Source organism: Lytechinus variegatus, chromosome 17 (genome assembly GCF_018143015.1).
Source record: "Lytechinus variegatus isolate NC3 chromosome 17, Lvar_3.0, whole genome shotgun sequence".
Taxonomy (NCBI): domain Eukaryota; kingdom Metazoa; phylum Echinodermata; class Echinoidea; order Temnopleuroida; family Toxopneustidae; genus Lytechinus; species Lytechinus variegatus.
The window spans coordinates 8,573,664-8,594,973 of record NC_054756.1 but is presented as its reverse complement, the minus strand read 5'-3'; the positions used below and the strand labels follow the sequence as shown (position 1 = coordinate 8,594,973).

At 37.7% G+C, this 21,310-nt stretch overlaps 1 protein-coding gene across 1 annotated transcript; it reads left to right on the top strand.

The window, feature by feature from the left end:
* The first annotated feature begins 314 nt into the window (after positions 1–314).
* Positions 315–19,126, top strand: LOC121430628 (patched domain-containing protein 3-like). The gene is made up of 5 exons (XM_041627943.1): positions 315–451; positions 10,691–11,871; positions 12,291–12,601; positions 12,917–14,258; positions 14,773–19,126. Exons 2-5 carry the CDS (start codon positions 10,866–10,868, stop codon positions 14,871–14,873), a joined length of 2,760 nt encoding a protein of 919 aa, XP_041483877.1. The 5' UTR covers positions 315–451; positions 10,691–10,865; the 3' UTR covers positions 14,874–19,126.
* Positions 19,127–21,310: the final 2,184 nt, after the last annotated feature.

Below are 21,310 nucleotides of genomic sequence, written 5' to 3'. Positions count from 1 at the left end.
CTACTCTAAGTCTGCATACGTTTCTTGTTGCTATGTGTGTCTTTCCTCTGGCAACATCTGGAATTGCCAGATTAATTTTGCTTGGGTTGTGTTACCTGTGAACAGGTCCTTTCAGCCGAAAACCTGTAAGACCAGTCGAGTGTGGTAAAGTGCAAGGTTGAGGCTGCGGCGCAGACTACGCAATGTTGTGGAGGCGGTTGATCTTTCATGAATATTCATCTTGATGAATAAACATTAGTTTGTCGGAACGGAAAGTTTGTCGACCCGTGTACATCTCCTTTCTCCTTTCTGGTGAAATGCTCGCTACGGTAGAGAACTTGTGGTATGAAAGACCAGAATCTGAATAGCTGGCAGAAAGAGAGGACCACGTTGTAATATTTTTGAGCCGAGAGAGTTGATGAATTTTGGAATGTGCCGGTAGCCGGTATTGTGTAGATAGATAACTTAAATGGTGAGTTTGAAAAAATAACTAACTTATTTATTTATGAGGATGATGGGATGCTGCATTTTTTATTGGAGATGGCCGAGAAGGGGGGGGGGGGGTATTTTTCAAATGTATAATTTATCAATGAATCGTCGATGACGATCAGTTCAAAGTGCAGTTATTTTCAAGAGAAATTTGACATGCTGCTGGAGGATTTCATCAAATTCATTTACTGTGCCAATATTAGAAGTATTTGTAAATATTTGTCAAGTCTATTTTCTGTGTAAATGTTGCTAATGTTTACGTTGGGAAAGAGTTTAGTAATGTTTCTATTGGGACCAAAAAGCATGATAAGGGTGCCAGCCAGGCAAGGGTGGTATATTTATGTAAACTACATCAAAGGCAATGAACTTTCATTTCCACCTATCCTGGCCTGTATGGTCTTATTGATTCTTTGTTTTGTTTACTTATGGAAAAAAATGCTTGAGATATCTCAATAATCTTGTATTTGTGTCACGCAAATTGTAATTACTTCCGTTTTATTTTGTTGAAATTAGAATAATTGAATTTGAAATGTACAAGACCTACCATGTAAACTAAAAAATTTCACTTTCAAATATTTAGCTAGCGAGACTCGGAGTTATATTGATAATGGTACTATATGTGAAAAACATGTTCATGAGAATACTGCTACGCCAAGATCTATATACACCAGATACTACAAAGTGACCGTTTATTGATTGAGTAGACTGATTGAATGTGGTGTTTGTAAATGGAAGATTTTATCTATATAAAAGTTTGTTTCAATTCTCAATTGATTTTACACCGCCCTTATATTGATTCTGATTCTCATCTAGGCATACGCTTCTCGTAGGAAGCGCAAGTATAAAACCTAAGAGTAAGACCATTTTAAAGCAAAGCTTACAAGTGTATGTGCCAAAAACTGCAAAAGTCATGCGTATACAGACCCTTATTACAGGTGGAAACTGGAAATGATTTCAGAATTGTTCAGGATTATGAAAAAAATAATGATATAATATATGTTTAATTGTAGTAACTTCTCAATAACTATGTTTGATGATATACATCTCACAAGCATGAAATGGGTATCAAAGCTGCAGCAATTTCACTTTTTTTTCCTTTTGGTATGCAGGCCCTGTATGAATAATGAATTATTATAAATTTGTAGTTTGAATTTAAATCATAGGGGTCTGGAAAAATGCACATCTTCTCTGATATGGTATTTCAAGCAGAAGGGAACATCATACAGAACATTCCTATTTTCACCATGGACATACTTTTCATGAAGTGCTCTAGATTCCCCGACCTACATGGACTTACCATGGAGCATGGACTTTCCCTCCGAAACCCCCAAACTGCGTGCAAAGAAAGAAAAGATACAAAAGACCCTTTTCCTGTTTTTTGGCGAGAAACTCGAAGGTCGTTTATTTATGGTCTGGTAAATGTCTTTTGTTTGGACGAAGTTGCCATGTGAGTCAAATCGTCTTTTGCATACAATAGGTTCAGTAGGTCCATGATTTTTTTTATTCAAAAGGCCCTTTTATAACTTTTCCTACGAAAACAACATGGTGTTATTTCAAAGTACGAGAACTGAGAGAAGGGAAACAGGATATATTAATTATTCATATGTTGGGCAGGGGAAAGAAAGGGGGTCAGATTGGGCCGGTGTTGGGTTGGGAAAAAAATAAAGATGCTGCGCTAGAAAGGTGAGTGCATGCAGAGAGGCTGGTTGGCTCGACATCGAGATAGAATACCATGTAGATTGTAGAATAAAATGATTTTATTGAACACTTCGCATGAATTATATGGCAGGTTATAAATCATACTGCACCTGTCTACCCGTATAAATTGTCTTCATTATGACGCCATATGTAGAAATTCACTTACCATTCTGCAGTGCATGTATGCAGGCAAGGGCACCCTCTCTTTTCTCTTTGAGTAAACAGATATTCCTTTTGAGTTGATAGGCCTTCATCACCCACTCACTATGTATTTTGTGTTTTATTATATGAAATACTCTAATTTTTTCCTTATTGTCATGTGAAACAAAATTTTTCTCCTCCCTACATGTGTTATCATTGTTTTAACATTGTATGGTTCAGTCAAGTTGTCCCTTATTTATCTGTAAAAATTGAAATAACTGTAAAAACAAAAGAAAAAGTGAGTTAAGGACAACACCGACTGTCTAATTTATCTTGTCACTGAGTATACGTTGCGCATAATATATCATAAGAGTTTAAAAAGAAACAAGCGACACTTTTAAGTGTCACAACTTATTTTACACCAGGTTTTGATGACATTTCCAGTGTTATTCTTATTTGATCGTTCTCGGTTGATTCAAGTCAACATCTTTCTTTTCTTGGGTGGACGTACTTAATTGGCCTTTAAAAAACTCAACACCGAGTGATAATAATCCTTACACCAGAGTTGCCTTGTGTTGTGGTCAGTGCTTGCTTTCTCCATCAAGGTGACATTGTGACCCGGTGTATCCCGAGAAGATAAACAAGTGATCAGCTGGGAGAAGTTTTACAAGTCTGTAAGCAAACAAATATTTGTCTAGGAGGGTTATCAATAGGTCGAACAAATCTGTTCAAGTTTCAAACAGATTTTAGGTCCGGAGAGTTTTCTGTGAAAATCTTACGCATTAACATAAAGACTTTGCATGGTGTATTTACAGTAATGAGTTTTTCGGGAAAAGTTTCAAATTCACGGATTCATAATCGATATTTAATTCGAATTAGTGCATTAAGAGTGATGTAAAAAAAAAAAGGGGGGGGGGGGGTATAAGTTGTTGGATGATCCGTGCATGGTGTTGAATCTGAAACAAACTGGTCACGAATTATGACCCATTTTTGTATTAACAATTAGTATAAACCATTAATGTTTCAGTCAGTTGCCTCTGGTATGTTGTTTGTGTTTGCTACCACATATTTTGCTCACTTTTTGGAAACAAAATGAATAATTTTTACATTGAATATATAGGTCAATGCAAACCATCAGGCTGTTAACAAAGCTAACAAGTTCTTCATTGGTAATGGATATTTTGTAATCCTGTTATTTATAATTTTCTTGAACAAAGACGATTATTATTTTTTTTTCTAAAGACGATATCTAAAAGGCCAACTCCCCCGCATGAAACGCTATTTATGGCGATTATGATATTAAAGTGTGTGTTCTGTTAAATTGCACTGATGAGAAAGCATCATGAAGTGTGCTATTATTGTATAGGCCTGCAATAATTATTATGAAACTGAAAATGGCTGAATACTAGTGTACTCATATCTGAACCAGTAGTGTATTTGCATTTCATTGATCATTGAAACAAAATTCCGTCGCAGTTTTAATATGCAGTCTCCTTTGTTTGAAAAACCACAGCTGAGCGGTATACGAATGCAAGGCATGTTTGCGGGGATGTTATTAGAATAGAAAGCTAAAAGGCGCGAAAGTTTGTTGAACTGGTGCTCAACCGGCGGACATTGCGCGGGACGTATCAATGCTCATTCATAATGCATGAGGATGTAAGGAAAGGGATTCGGTTGGTTGATCAGCTCAGGGGGCTGTCCCAACTATATGAATATGCATGAGTGCAAAGTTTGTTCACCCAGCGCTGACGTACACACTCTCGACTGGAGAACGATTGCATAATTCATGAAGCGAAAAGTTTGTTCACCGAGCGAGATACACTCGCAAGTTGCAACCATAGAAATAGCTCCATGTTGCAACGCAGTGAAACTAATGTTGTTTTGGGTGGAAGAGAGCATCGTTTGCATTCTGACTTTTATACACTGGCCCCAAAAGAACTAATTTCATCACATTCTGCATAAAAAGAGTATTTTTAGATAAAAGGGTATACCAGCAATATAACGCAATAAAGAGATTAAACACTTACAGAGGCACTATTTTAGCCTCCATAGCCGTTATTGTTGAAATAATATATCATGTGGCAGTTATGGGCCACTTTTCTCCATTTTATGATGGCAAATGATCAGGCCCAAAGAACAATCTTAAAAAAATCTATAGAGCGCCATAGTACCCCCCCAAAAAAACGATAGTATTCCATTGACTTCATATGCCTATCTTGTTATGCATATTCCATGTAATGATTCATCCGGGATTCTAACTAGAATATGGAGTATATTTTGCTATTTATTTTTCATATTTTGGTCGGTTTTTCTTATTGTAATATCCTGTTAAAACCGCAACATGTATATCTTTTTCCTCCTAATGAGTTTCAAATTTATCCAGTTTCCCTTTCCTACAGGATATGAACTTTTAATTTTTCAATTCATGTTCCTTTTATATTTACTAGTATGTTGAGGGCATCATACTTTCATAGAGCTATTACAGAATACTTTTATAATTATAATACTCTGACTGTAAAGTAGCCTGAACTTAGGCCTATATATATCGATGCCATTAACTTTTATAACTTTTATTAATAACATGATTTTTCTTTTTTTTGGGGGGGGGGGGTCAAGCTACGAATGAAATATAAGGACTATGCCTATATGAAGCTCCTACATTTGTGTAAGTAAAATGTCTTCAGCATGAAGTGAAATTTTGACAGATTTTAGTTGTTTAATTTTATTTCATTAGTCACGAAAAGAAATGAAAATGGATGTTTAAACATTGAACCACGCAGGGGCAATATTTTGCTTGAGAATAGGCCGTAAAGTGATAGAAAGTTATGACTAAAAGCACCATGTCACAAGTCACTTGACTAGCAGCTTATCATGTGACCCGTAATGATGATTATCTGTTGTTTCCCGTTAGTGTTGTCCTTTATCACAATGACGCTTGGTTTGGATAGAAATCGCGTAGTTAAAAAGTGCGGAGACAGAAAAGTCAACGTGATATTATATTTCCATTGCTAACATGAAATAAGAAAAAAAAGAATGATAATAAGTGACAATCTAGAGAAGAGTGATTTGTAGTTTAACCTTGCTGTCCAGCTGTAGAAGTGATATCCCTTTATTATACAACTATACAACCCCCCAAAAAAAATCTATAAAAAAAATGCCATGCTCATCATAAATTTGAGGACATTATCAGGTTTTTTGTATTGTGTGAGGATTATTTATCACCGTTTTAGATACGTATTTGAAAGAATGAATTACAGACTCCATGACTGAACAATGTTGTAACAATAGTCGAGGTATAATTTACACTGGAGCAAAATAAATTGTTCTCGATTTCCAAAAGAGAGTCAAGTCCTGCTATTGTCGACTGTCGAGACGGCCACGAGCCTGAGGGATTTTCATTATGTGGGGATGAAATATGAGAGAACGGTGATGTGCAGTATTCGTCCCCGCTGTAATTCATGTCTGGATCGCCATATGGGGTTCATGGCTGGGGTTCAGGCCAAGTTCGAGTTGCCATTTTGAGGATCAGATCGTGATTAGTGATGGAGTGCCAACCATGTTTTGCATTCGTTTTGAGCCAGGTGGCTTGCTTACGTGCCAGAAAATATTTGCGATCAATTGCAAATATGCTGTTGCAATTTTAATATTGATAGATCAACGTTAGCTGTAGCTTATCAGATTAAACTTCTTGTTTCATGGAGCAGATTAGCAATCAATCACTAATTTGCAATTAACTACAAGACATATGAGTGATTTAGTGATAAAAAATTGACTTGCAATTGATCGCAAGTTTCTTGCAACACCCCATAAGTCTTCTGAGCAGTGACCGCTCCTGCTGTGACCTTGCTTGGCGGGATGGAGACGCTAAAGTAGTGTCAATTTTTAGAATCATGTTTTGGTGGGAATGGATTTGGTAATGAGCAGAGGTGGGCGAGATCACGGCTGGTTTTATTGGAAAAGGCTGGCTTTTATCTCTCGGGGAAAACCAAAAGAACCTTGCCTTGACGGGTTCCAACATAATGATTTTTTTTCTGGTGCAGTTAAAATGGAGGTAAGATGTAAAAAACTAGATTTTCTAAAATTAGTACACGCCTGCACAACATTCTTGGTAAATCTAGAGAGTGTGACGTCACGATGTTCATAACTCGATATGTTTTGATGTTTTTCTCGTGCGTCGTCACTGATTCTTAAGTTAACCCATCGACTGCGTGACAAAAGCAGTTTCTATTCAATAAAACCATCCTAAAGGTTTACATTTAGGGCCTAGACAAATCGTGTGGTGTATGCATGATCATGCACTCTGCAATACACACATGCCCTTCTCCTATTGCATTCCCACGTGTCTACCCTGATGAACAGAGTGATGACGTAAACACCCATCAATGAAAGAACACCTGACAGTCTCCCAAGGTAAACTCGTCGGACCTATCATATTCATTTTAGTGTACTCTCACTGTAGTAGCATTGAGTTAGCAGTGATCTTTGAAGCATTTGTATAGTATACATAGAATGGCATTTCATTGGCAATGGATGGATCTACCTTTGGTGTTCGAGATCTATGTCCCATATCAGTTCACGCCGATTCTTATCACCGCAGTCACTCAGTGGCGAGACATTGACCGCTAACAGGTATGCTACCAATGAAAAATCTAGCTGCACGGCTGTTGAGAACTCTGCATTGGTCGGCCTACCTGGAGGATCTTTAGTCTTCAACTTCCAGAGTTGCAGCTAATTGTACTCTCTTCCTCTCTTGGCTTAAGTTAATGTATGGCTGTAATGTATAGTTTGCTGAGTTGAACTTGAGATCAATTAGATATCGTTTTTTTATGCCATCCGTCCCTGTATTCCTGCGGGCACCCGACCTAACCGGAGGTAAGAGGTAGTCTTTTTACTGCCTTTTTTTTGGGGGGGTGCCGATAGGCTACCCCCACTCTCCCCCCCCCCACTCGATTGCATTCTCTCACAGGACCGAAACTTGCAACAGAAGTGCTACGGTCAAGAACGTGCTTGTTTCAGTTTCCACATGACCTGGGGCCCGTTGCAGAAAGAGTTGCAATCAATCACAACTCTGAAAATCATGCGAAACTTGTATTTCAACCAATCAACAGCGCGCATTTGGGATTTGCGATTGATTTGTTGACTTGCGTTTAAACGCAACTCTTTCTGCAACGGACCCCTGGTTGGAGTTCTTGAGCATGTCTGTCATGAAAACGACAGCCGAGATTTACTTCTTTGGCCATCATGTTGAAGTACGTCCATGACAAAGTTTGAAGGTGAACAGGACCAGAATAACAGAGACTTGGCCTTGCTTGGAGAGGCCAAAAAGAGCGATCCTCCGAAAGTTGAGAAAATATTCATTTCGAGTGGAACTTATTTTGACATCGCTCCAAAATGAAACTATTACTGTTACTTTATTTCATGTTTTCGGAATACTTTATCATTTTGAGCAAAATTAATAGCAAAAGAAGAGAAAAATAAACCCAGCTAGATATTCGCCTATCGCCGTAATACAACTTTATATATATATATATATATATATATATATATTATATATATATATATATAAATTCTTTATATTAAGCACATAGTTGTAACTGTGCTTAATATAAAGAACTCTTAGAGAGTGACCTCACTCTCTTTTCAGGGGGGGAGAGAACATCTGTACTTGTTTTCCATATTGCATGTTTTAGTCAATCTTTCAATTCGTGGCGCTTATTTTGGTCAGATTTTGAACTTTTGTTAAGCTGAAACTGTTTTTCCTGAAAGATCGGAGCGGGGGAGGGACAGATGTTACTCATTTCCGAGGCCCAGATAAAGAAGAAAAAAAGCTGATGATATTGAACTCGTTGACTGAAAAACACCTTGAATTCAATTCTTACCAAGTAATATCTTGTCAAAGAGACTATTAAGGTGAAAAACACTCGATATTATTAAGGTGGGTAGGAAAGGGATGATTAGGAGGCCTGAATCAAGATGGTACGTCAAACGATCTGTCACCTTTGGCTTTGGTAAAAACTCTTTCGAAATAACATTCGAAGAGCATTGTCCCCTTGGTGTGCCCCATGGGTGAATTTGCAATTGAAATCAGTAATAGCATGAATAATGGCATGACACATGCATTGCATGATTGGGTTCATTAGGATAAAAGAATTCGTGAAAACGAAATAAATTAAAGCCGCAGGATTTTGAAGGTTTCTGTGCCTCATTTCCTTTCAATAAGACCGGCCTCCGCCCTTTTTTAGCCTCTCATGAAAATGAAATTATAATGGAAAAACAAAAATTGTGCTAATATGCTCCGTTGATATTTACATTTCAATCTTTCGTCTCCATGCCTGTACATAGCGGGGGTGGGAGAGGGGCAGTTGCCCCCAGAAATTTTGAAAACCTACAATTTTAATTAAGATTTTCCGCAAATTCACCAAAAATATACACGAAATCCTTAAATTTCACTTCACAAAAGCGCCCCATTTACAAGTTTGGTCGCTTCGATACCTCACTTTCGGTGTTTTTTTTAACAGTTTATAAGTTTTTATATAAGTCAGGTTTTGTAAGGCGATTTTACTGTGTATGGTGTTCGAGAAAGACGCAACCAGGCTAATAAATATCCACAGTAAATATACTTATTTAAACAGGGAACAGCAGCTGTGGTCTCTGATATACGTACTTTCATCAAAATATTATAATTACAGAGTGGAAAACACATTGTCTAGTAATTCCACGTTCAGCAATTATTGATTTCTTGCTCAAGCGTTTCCGTTTACGTAAATTCGCCACATGTTCGGCGACCTGGAAATGAAGTTATGGCATTGAACGAATCGTCTGCAGGAATATATTCCATAATATGCACAATACTACCAGTGAAATAATAGAATGATAATCACCCCTCGCCCTTCATGCATAAATTATTATCATAATGAAGTCTTCAATCCCGTAGTGTTTCCACAATGTGTGCACATACACCAAGCATATTGTATACAGTGTTAAATTATATAATGTATACTTGAAGTTAAACACCTTTATTAATAGTGTAAATCACATCTTCACATAGTTCACTATGTGAACATATCGCGATCACACTGAACTCAATGTGAACGCACCGTCACACTTAACACATGGTGAACATATTGTGATTGTGAGCACTGAACATTTTTTAGCACACTGTGTTCAGTGTGTCCACACTGACAGTGTGAACGAAATGAGATGGCTGGTTGTATAGATATCAAATAAGAAGATACTTGTAAATTGTAAATGTAAATCGAATGAACATAATTAATCATCATAATTTGCAGTTGCAGTACATGTTATTAGCCTTTACAGACAAAATTGGAATATTATTGAACTTTAAGGAAAAAGTTAAAGATTTATAGGAAATGAAGAAAGAAGGATGATGAAAATGAACAAAATGTTGATGAGAACATTTTGTAAATTGAGTATTCTCTGCCGTGGTCAATTTTACCATACACTGAAACTGGTGTGCTCACGGTATTGCTGAGAAAGTTTGTCGACCCGCATCTACTCCAATCAGAGAAAGTGTTCGTTGGTTGCCGAGGTCCACTGCCCAATCAGCTTCCAGCGAACGGGAATTTTTCATAGATATTCATGAGGATTTCTCCTACCTTATGAATATTAAAGAGGGGGCAGATGCAGTACTGAATATGCATGAGAGAAAGTTTGTTCACCCGTTTTGTTGTGGCTGGGGGATAATGATGAGATGGCTGGCTGGCCTTACATGTAGGAAACGGGAATGATTAGTGGAGGAGAGAAAAGGGGCTGATTTTTAGTCATTTCTGTATGCCTGTTGTAATTTGATCTCCTGGCAAGCTTAGTCATAAGTCGGTTTAAAGATATTTTATTGAAGGAGACGAAGGTAGTGGATTATCAGGCTTTGTCAAGTCTGAAACAATAATTTGACATGTCTATACGAAATTAGAAAGTGAAGGGGACACTGTGGTTTGAATGAATTGACATTGATCAGGATAAAGGTCAGATAGTGTAGTTAGGAAATTCAGTTTACTGACTTGTATATTTATTATTCCGTAATTAGATTTGAATCCTACAGATGAGCTACTCCTGTTGCCCATTTATTGTCCCTCTTCTCAAAAAGCAGAGAAAGTAAAATATGAATAGTAATAGGCCTATATATGTCGTTTATATATATGAGAAAATGATATGCATCTTAGTTGTAGGGGCAGTGGGGGGTGCAAAATTTCAGAAACGCCCCAATGTCTGCTAAGAAACAAGAACATTTTATGAAATTACATATGTTTAAGCAATTTGGCAATGTATCAAAAGTGGGAGTTGCATTTGATTGTTTAAATCATCCCTGCCGCAGAAAATGTTGTAATGAAAATTATTTTTGTGCTTTTCTTTAATCGTGGCACAGATCTTGACGACCGTGGAATAATTTACCTCATCTATCTGCACCTGACCAAACCCCGATGTTACATTCCGCTAAAGCTTCTGTAGGGGAAAGGTGACACCAACACACACAAAAAAAATCATCATTTCAAGTCAGACTTCCTTGAGATAGTCAACACGATTACCAACCACTCAGCATCATGGCCAACTTTGACTGTGTGGATCGCTGCATCAGCCGCATCTTCTACAAACTTGGACGCCAAGTGTACAAACATAAGCTCATCTTCTTACTCATACCGCTTGCGATGGTGACATTCCTGATGACCGGATTTACACACTTTATCATTGATGACAACGTGGAGTATCTCTTCACACCCGAGAACAGCCAAAGCCGTGACGATCGAGCGACAACGAAGGAGCTTTTCATGACGGGAGATGAAGGAGTGGAGTTTCTGCCGAACCGGGAGCTTGATCTCTTCATCCGACGTGGAAGATTAATCATCACACCAGCAGAGGGAGACAACATCATGAAAAAGGAGATGTTCGAGGAGATCGTGAAGCTGGATGAGAAGATCCGAACCATCTCTCTCCATGACAACGGAACCCTGGACAACTACAGCACCCTGTGCATGAAGTGGCTTGGACAGTGCCTGGACAACAACATCATGACCATCTACCGTGACAATGTGGCCATGTTTGACCACATCAACTTGACCTACCCGTACTTCAACACTCCGCAGTACCCGCTCTTCATCGGCCCCAACCTAGGGGGTGTGGTGGTTGATGAGGATACTGACATGGTCAAGAGTGCCAAGAATGTCTTGCTGATCTACACTCTCTCAACGGGCAGCAAGGAGCAGGATCTTCTTGCTGAGGATTGGGAGAAAGTCTTTGACAAACTCATCGAGAAATCTTCCACAGAGATGAAGCACATCAAGTTGGCAAGAAGCACGTCATGCTCACTCTCCCATGAGATCACCGAGGCAAGCATCCACATCATTCCCCGCTTTGCCGTCACCTTTGTGTTGATGATCATGTTTGCTGTTCTCTCCTGCATCATGAGGGATTGGGTTCTGAGTAAACCATGGTTAGGGTTCCTTGGGGTCCTGTCAGCGGTTTTTGCAGTCATCTCTGCTGTTGGACTTCTCAGCTACTGCCAGCTCAAGTTCAATGAGATCGTCTCTCTCATGCCGTTCCTTGTCCTTGGTAAGATGATGTCATTTTCTGCATGACCTCACTTAACTTAGTAACAGACACTTGATCTTAAATGAAGAAATGTTGGCCTTTAGTGAGGCATTTTTTTAATCCCTTTTCCCAAGTTTACCTTAGAAAAAAATTTTGTTGGGTCAAGACATCCATCATCCTCATCAACTGTCATGATTTCTTCCTTCGTAGAATGGTACTAGTAAATCTTTGTTATGTAATAGAGAAATTCTTGTTATATAGTTTTTATGGACAGATTAGTTGATGGTGAGAATAATGTAAAAATATTAAATGATATATCATAGTGATCAGTGTTCACATGATCTCTATGGCCGATGGGAAAGAGCTGCTTTCTTACGATTATATGTATGTTAGTCATTCAGTCATATTGGCACCATTCTCTCTTCCGCACCAATCTATAGGTGTTGGTGTTGACAACATGTTCATCATGATCGCCGGCTGGCGTCAGCTGAGCATCTACGTCCCGACCGAGGAGCGCATGGCTCGTACCTTCTCCGAGGCTGCTGTCTCCATCACTATCACCAACCTCACAGACATGTTGGCCTTCATCATCGGTGCCACCACCTCCTTGCCTGGTGTCCGGACCTTCTGTATCTATGCTGGTGTTGCCATGCTCTTTGTCTACTTCTACCAGCTATCTTTCTTTGGTGCCTGCATGGCCTACATTGGTGAGAGGGAGGCCAACAATATGCACTGCTACACTTGCAAGAAGGTGAGATAGAGGCTCTCCGTTTTATAACCAATTTGTTTTACATTTTGAGTTCAATTAAATCAAATTTGTGTTCACTGTTCCTAATTCCTAAAATTTATTTTGGTTGCTAATAAATCACCCCTAAAGATATCAGAAGCATGTGTATTTTGTAGAGTGAGACAAGATAACACAGGTTATTAGTGGCAGGTATTGAGATGCAATAATGTGAAACAGGGTTTTAAATTAATCAAAACCGAAAAAATCAAAAAAAGGAAACGATTTTTGCTTTGTTGAATAAGAAAATATCTCAAATGTATATATATCTTTTTTTTGCAGGTTTTGCCTAAGGAGGAGGCACCCAACAAGTTCTACCAGATTTTCTGTGCAGGAGGGATCTCCAAGACGACACGGACCAAGGTTGCAGACATGGAGCACCGCATCATGAAGTTCTTTGGGGAACAGTTCGGACCCTTCATCATGAAGAGCCCTCTCAAGGTCCTGATTGTCCTGTCTTACTTGGCGTACATTGCTGGTGCCATCTACGGACTCTTCCACATCACCCAAGGTCTCCAGCTGAACAGCCTTGCCAGAGATGGCTCTCCTGCTTTCATCTACTACAGCTACGAAGATGAGTACTTCAAGAGGTACGGTCCCGTCATCAGTGTCATCATGCAGGATGAGTTGGAATACTGGAACCCTCAGACGCAGCAAAAGATCGAGGACCTGACGCGACAATTTGAGGACAGCGAGTATATCTACGGGAAGCAGCTCACAGAATCATGGCTTCGCATGTACTTGATGTTTCTCCAACAATCCCTGGGCACCACAGAGGTTGACAAGACCACATTTGTCACCCTCCTGCAGAATCAGTTCTTGACGCAACCAATGTTTAAGCAGTACTCGTTGGATATCAATTTTAAGAAGGATGCGAACGGAATGGCCACTGACATCGAAGTGTCTCGGTTCCTTGTCATGTCAAAGGATATGGTGAATACAACTCGAGAGGGCGACATGATGATTGAAGTCAGAGACATTGCCCAAGCAAGCAACTTTAATCTCACAATATTCAATCCAGCATTTGTCGTTTATGATCAATATATCGGGGTATTGCCAAACACCCTTCAAACTCTTGGTATCGCTCTAGCGTGCATGTTTTTCGTCGCCTTGATAATGATACCTCATCCTGTCTGTGCATTATGGGTAACATTCTGTGTCATCTCCATAGATACAGGGGTCATAGGTTACATGTCACTTTGGGATGTTCCTCTGGACCCCATCTCCATGCTAAACATTATTCTCTGCATCGGTTTCAGTGTAGACTTCTCGGCGCATATCACATACGCCTTTGTCATCGCGCCAAAGGACAAACCAAATGATCGCGCCATATCAGCATTGCGGGCACTTGGAATGCCCATCCTTCAAGGAGCTTTGTCGTCAATCCTCGCAATATCCGTCCTGTCGACTGCACCTGTTTATGTCTTTCGCATATTCTTCAAGACGCTATTCCTTGTCATGATTTTTGGAGCCTACCATGGACTCATGCTCCTTCCCGTAATCCTATCCTACATGGGGCATTGTATGCCTCATAAAAAGGAGGAGGACGACAAGGAGAAGTACTTCGAAAAGTCGCCACTCCCAACAAGCGAAAAAGACATTCAGGACTTCAAATCGCTCAAAGGTACGGGAGAAATCAATACCAAATTACCTTACCATACTGTAGTATTTGAAGGCGAGCAAGAAGTCTTAGTAGTTGACCTAAAGGTTTCTGTTGTATGATAAAATGTTGCTCGCAACCTTAGAGGGGACTTGACTTACTGACAGTAAATGCCGTTGCGGCTTATTCTGGAAATATGAAATATTTCAAGACTTCTATAAAGAACTGGTTTCAGAATCAAAGCGAATTTCCATTGGGAGGTCCATATTTATGCATTCCTGTCTCCGTTGGATCAAAGTGTTCTTTATGAAATCCAGTTGTTGAAGTATGAAGCAGATGATGTAGATTAGCATATTGGTCTGAAATACCTCATTTTCATAGAGAAGCTTCCATAAGAAAATATCTTAAAAGTTAGTTGAATAAATTTCGTAGCATGCTTCTTGCAAAAGATCTGATTATGAATGTAAATGACTGATGATATATCATTAATCTTTTCTATTTTCTTTTTTATTTATCCCTCTATCTTGGACATGTGCAGCGTATAGACACGAACATGGTAAAATCGCAACGATTGATCAATGTTTTGTTCCCCTTTCTTTGCTTGATATTCCTGTAACAACCATCCCTTCAGATAATTGAGTGTCTAACTATTTTTTTAAGCCCAAGATCATGTATTTTTCGTGTCTGTGACGTCAGTGTTTCTATTCTTTATATTCATGCATGGTTTTATGTTATGGTTGTGTGGATTTTTTTTTTAGTCGGAGACTCTTGATATTCCTTTCCTCAAACTACATTGTGATTAAAAATGCAGATGGTTCATAGTCTACAGCCACAGACCCTGCGCAAAAAACAAAAACCTGTGTTTCTTTGAAACATAGTACAGCTCACTGAATATTAGACGATTCCAGGGATTCTTTCAACCGTTAAATATCTAGAATGATTTTAGATGAATTGGGATTCTAAGTCAGTTCTACCCTTAGACTTTTCTCGAGTCCCATGTAAATTATGAAATGGTCATTAAGGGTTTGTGCCTTTAGACTAGTTGATTCACACCATGACGCGTCATGATGTGAGGATGTCCACCGATATTCATCCCACTGCTGCCACCGTAATTCTTTTAAGAAAAATCAATTTCACGTTATGAAAAAAATAGCACGTTAAACTCAATACTGACTGTAAGTCACCAAGAAGTTCTGTTTCGTACTTTCTTGACCATCAAGTTCACTTTGTATAACTATTCTGAAAACACATAGGTCTGGCGGTTGACAATAGTAGGTACACACGTCTACATTAAGTCACTTTATGGATTACAATGTCAGACTATTTTCAAATGAAATAAGTGATTTTATATTATATCACAGCTCAAGGTAGCACGCAACAAAATTTCCCCAGAATTATGATTGCTCGTTTTCTTTGTTTTTCTTCTTGGATTATACAACTGAGTCGATCATGGTTTGAAAGTTGTTCAACTTATTGTGATTTTTTTCTCACTCCTGTCTTTGCATCTTTTATTTCAAACGTATACATATAGATTCTCTTTCGTGAAAAACGGTTATTTTAGGATTGCATTACTTTTGTTACAGTTACACAAACAAAAGTTACCCTGCACTGGTCAAAGTTATTGTGCTATTCCAGAATGACATACTCTTTATAGCTATGGAGTTGGTCTGTTGGTGTGACCACGTCTATTGGTTTGTGTGGAACCAAAGCGGTTGTTATGCAACGCCTGCCCCCCTTTTTTTTAGCTCTTTGCAGATTTGAATGCATGATTATATGTGTTTTTCATTTGATTTAATATCACTTTAGATTACCCTTATATCTAATTCCGCCGCACGACTACAGACCGGGCTAGTGTTATATCGAACACACAGCTGTCGGTCGAGCGTCGAGGTTGGGTTTCGCCGTCGTGTGATATGTATGGCTCTTCGTTGAGATTTATTTTTCATTTATAAAATGACACCTTGCTAATATAAGTCACAGCTTTATGTGCATTGTTTTCAGTTTGTGAAAATTAATTGTCTCGCCTTTGTTTTTCTTTTTGTTTATATTGTTTGCTGGCAAATATATATAAATATATATATATGTATGTATATATATATATTCACTCCAAGTTTGTCAACGTACTTTATAATGATGTTTCAGTGACGACCAATGCAACTTATTGCAAACCAATGTGACATTATTTCTTTACGTTATAAATATATTTATATGAGAAATATATGTTTCTGACTACATATAGCTGTTGGGCAGTTGAACACATTGCAAATCCTGAATATAATATAGTCTAGATTTTATACAAAGATATATATATTTTACTGATAGTTATCTTGTGCAAAGTAACGGTAACAAAGTTACAGATGATTGTTTTTTTATGATTCTCAGAATACTATTATTTTTCTCTTGTAAAGGCAGTTCAGTATTTATTGAATAGAGAGTAATACCCACATATTCTCAACCTGTTTATCGAGAAAATAGGATTCGAATTGTAGAATTAAGAAGTCCTAATGCATAGGCCTATATAGTGTATCCAACAATATTTTTTTCGAAAAGAAACTCTCCTCGGAAACTCTTTGGGTTAAGAGTAAAACGGTGATTTTCACAGGCACATGTTATAAGCTACTGCAAAACACTGCATTTGATTGGCTACTCTGAGCAGTTAAGTCTGCGAAAACACTGGGAAATTCGTCATGAAATATACTCCCTGGATGACAGAGAGAGTTTTCGCATTTACAACTCTATAACGCATAGATGATTCCTTTGAAAATGGAATTAAAATCGCAATGGAGAGCTGAGAGGCTTTTGTCGAAAGTTGGACTGGGACAGCAGATCATCTGAAGATTTGCACCGAACAAATAATTGCAAATATGGTGTCGTCCAGAGTCATGAGATTCCGATGCTGTTCTGGTCCACCAACTTTCCGACAAAAGCCTCTCGGATCTCCATTGTGTTTTGACTTGCATTTAAAAAAAAGGGAATTGGTGCGTTGTAGACTTTCCCCGTAGTAAATGCGAATCTCAAGATTCGCGCTTAGTAGATTTCATCATTTTGGCGGGAAATTAAATTAAGTTGTCATAACATTGAATTTGAGCATTATCATTCCTTACAACTTCAACTCGTCTCTAACAAAGGCAAAAAATGTCTTACGAGGAGACCTTATTTTGCTCTCATCACTAAGTAGATTTAAGCACCGTGCCTTCATATCAACACTGCAAGTAGTATAGACCTTTACCGATTTCTAATGGAACAGTTCATAGATAGAATATTATTGCCAAGCGTAGAGTCTTTTAATGGATATTTTTTCTAAGATTGTGCAAGGACTGGAAAAGTGTATAAATGTATATAAGAGAATTTATATTGTAATATTTCATGCACATTATTTCCTTTCCAAAGTGAACAGACTACCGATTGTAGTTTGGCTATTTATTCATATTTGACTTATTATGACCGTCTGGTATTCCAAATCAAATGTAAGATTGTAGGACGATGTTTGTAAGTTTTGTTGATCATTAATTTTGATTAGTATACACGGAGACAGTACAGGCTTGTCTTTTCGATGATTATTGTTGACATTTGAGGCTTTGATTTGCAAATAATATTAGATTTACATGATTGAGCAACTAAAACCATATCCTGGAAAGAACGTTATTACTCAGTGTGGTCAAAATGTTGAGCACACTGAAACCATCTTCGCACTGTTGAAGTTGAACACTTTAATAGTGTGAATCACATATTCACACAGTCGATTATGTGGACACACTGCAAACACGCTATGAATACACTGTGAATACACTCTGAACACACTGTGATCCCACTGTGAACACAGTTAACACATTGTCAACGCACTGTATACACGCATTGAACACACTGGTTACTCACTGTGGACACACCGTGAGCAAGTGTGAACACACGGGACACACTGTCAACACACTGTGAACTCATGGTGAATACACTGAATACATTGTGAATACGCTGTGGACAAACCGGGACACTGTTTTGTTCCCAGCTAGGAATGACTCGTCTTGTTCTGAGAAGCTGTTGTATGTCACATTCCCTGACAGAAGCAAAGATTTTTAAGGGAAAGAATATCATTGATTGGTGCTGAATTGCAGATCTAAATTAGATGGTACCATAATTTAGTGAAGTCTATTTTACAGAGGAAAACAAAAAGACACAGGAAGATTTGCTTTGCAAAATTCACATATACGCGAAGACGAAGAAGAAATGCGTCAAGACAAGACTTAATTTAACAGCAAAAATGCACCAATCACTTTACACCAGTGTTGAATTCATGATGTTATCATAATACATTACGTGCTTTATTTGAACACTATGTAGTGTAGTATTCAAAGTCCAGGGTGTATTTATAACACCATAATGTGTGGTGCTCTTAGAACACCGACTGGTGGTGAGTTAACACCGTTTCGTTTAAAGTGTAAATTGTGTAGTGCAGGATTGCTACACTTCAAAACGACGACGGTGTGAATTTAACACCAGCCTGGTATCCATTTTACAAAACACCAGATAAATTTTGAATCAGCCCAATGCCGAATTGGTGCTGCTTCAAGACTATTTCGCTGGGGTTGTCCTATTAAGATACCGGGTTGGTGTAAAATCAACACCGGCGATTATGCATTTTAAGGATTACTTTTAAGCCGCAATGTATTACATTTTCGTTCTATTTATTATCGTTATTTCATATTGTTTGAAGTTTATTTTGATGGATATCTATATGTTCTCTCGCGTGTACATGATTATCAATACCTGATACACAGAAGTATGTTGCAATCAAGATAACGAAAAAAGAAGTCCGTAATTATATTCAGTTATTGTACTGTATTGTATTTGTTTACGATGTGATTGTAAAGGCCTGTCTGCAATAAAATATGAAAAATGAAAACAAACACTAAATATGCGATTTTGTTTAATGTTGTGCTTTCTTGTCAAAAGGATGATATTTGTTTTATAAAAACAGTTACAATCTTCCAAGAATATTTCAGATGTTCTCGGACGTGGTTCATAAATTAGAATTACAAGATGCATTAATCGGGACTGTTTTTGAAAACTAATTCGTCAATTAATTACGATTGCGCAGGAGCTTAAAAGAATAGGATTTTACTTTCTCGCATATAAAGCAAGGACATTTTATGAAGTACAAATTGATAGAAAGGATTCTGTTTAATTTGAAAGGAGATGACAAAGTGATTTATGTTTGATTCTCTTGAAATGATTGATGATATTTTTTATTTGTTTATCGATGGATTGATATGTTGCGTGATTAATTGATTTATCGATTGAGAGACAGAGTGAGTGGTTGGATGATGTATATATATATTGATTGACAGGCAGATTGAGTGATTTGTTGATCTGTATGGATTGAATGATTAAGTGATTGACTATAATTATGACTGATTGATTGATTGATTGATTGGTTGTTTGATTGATCGATCTATTGATTGATTGATTGGGTGATTAATTGATTGATTGATCGATGGAATGGATTGGATATTGTTTGATTGTTTGGTACTTAATTTCATTGAGTTAGATGTTATTTGTTTGATCCATCAATGGATTCATTATATATTATTCTTTCTTTTGACTTATTGACTGGTTCTTCGATCAAGGAAGTCCACTCCAGTAAAATGTAGATGATTTTAAAAAGGAACATCTGACGAGCATAACGCTGAAATTTCATCAGAATCGGTTGAAAGTTATCAGGTTTTAGCATTTTGCTATTTTTTCATAAAACATGATGATATGCACAAAAAGGTGATAGTCACCTGTTACACACTCGCTATTTGTCTTTTATTTCATCATATGAACTGTAAAAATTTGCAATGCTTGCAGATTTGGAAATAAGGAGACTCTTCATCTTCATCTAGATTCATCTTAAATCAATAGGCATTGGTGGATCAAGGGGGTTAGGGATTACCCCCCCCCTTCGGACTCCATGAAAATATTTTTTAAGGAGTGTGGGATCAAACTCCACCACCCTTTCCCTGTTTGGATCTGCGGGGAGGGGGTAGGTTGCATCACGTCCCAGCGGCATCGATAATGGGTCAAACGAACCTGTCACCCACCCCCCCCCACCTTTTTTTAATAGCGAAAAGCGAGATCCGCCACTGATAATTATGACATTGTCACAAGTTCAGGGGGAATGAAACTTTGTTTCAAATTATTTTAGTCAGGAAAAAAGTTTAGTATTGATTCTTTCGTATAATGAAATTCGAAAGGAATAGTGAGCGACGAACGTCATTATATCCTTCATTTTCATACAAATCGGGATGTACATAATACTCTTGTGGTAAAATCTATGGTCAATGGAAACTTTAATATGTACCAACTTTCTTATTTCACATCTGATTTTCATAACGTTTTCCACTTTGAGCTTGTTTGAATTAACTCATTTTATTAAAATCAGCACTTTGTTGGGTTAGACTTTGGGTAATGGTAACTGATTTAAAGGACAAGTCCACCCCAACAAAAACTTGATTTGAATATAAAGAGAAAATTCAACAAGCATAACACTGAAAATTTCATCAAAATCGGATGTAAAATCTGAAAGTTATGACATTTCAAAGTTTCGCTTCATTTCACAAAAACAGTTATATGAACGAGCCAGCTACATCCAAATGCGAGAGTCGATGATGTCATTCACTCATTATTTCTTTTGTTTTTTATTGTTTGAAAAATGAAATATTTTGATTTTCTCGTCATTGTCATGTCAAATGAAGTTTCATTCCTCCCTGAACACGTGGAATTCCATTATTTGAAATATTGTATAATTCAAACAATAAAAAACAAAAGAAATAGTGAGTGAGTGACGTCATCGACTCTCTCATTTGGATGTAACTGGCTCGTTCATATAACTATTTTGTTAAAAATAAGCGAAACTTTGAAATGTCATAACTTTCTTATTTTACATCCGATTTTGATGAAATCTTCAGCATTGTGCTTGTCTGATTTTTCTTTATTGATTCAAATCAACATTTTTCTGAGGTGGACTTGACCTTTAAGTAGATAGTTGTTCATTTGAAACAAACTCCTTAACCAACTAGAAAAGAAAATTAGTCCTGCTC

Coding starts and splice junctions, on each gene's coding strand:
- LOC121430628 (XM_041627943.1), top strand. CDS start 10,866: ATGGCCAACTTTGACTGTGTGGATCGCTGCATCAGCCGCATCTTCTAC. Junction 11,872..12,290: donor CATGCCGTTCCTTGTCCTTG/GTAAGATGATGT, acceptor ACCAATCTATAG/GTGTTGGTGTTGACAACATG. Junction 12,602..12,916: donor ACTGCTACACTTGCAAGAAG/GTGAGATAGAGG, acceptor TTTTTTTTGCAG/GTTTTGCCTAAGGAGGAGGC.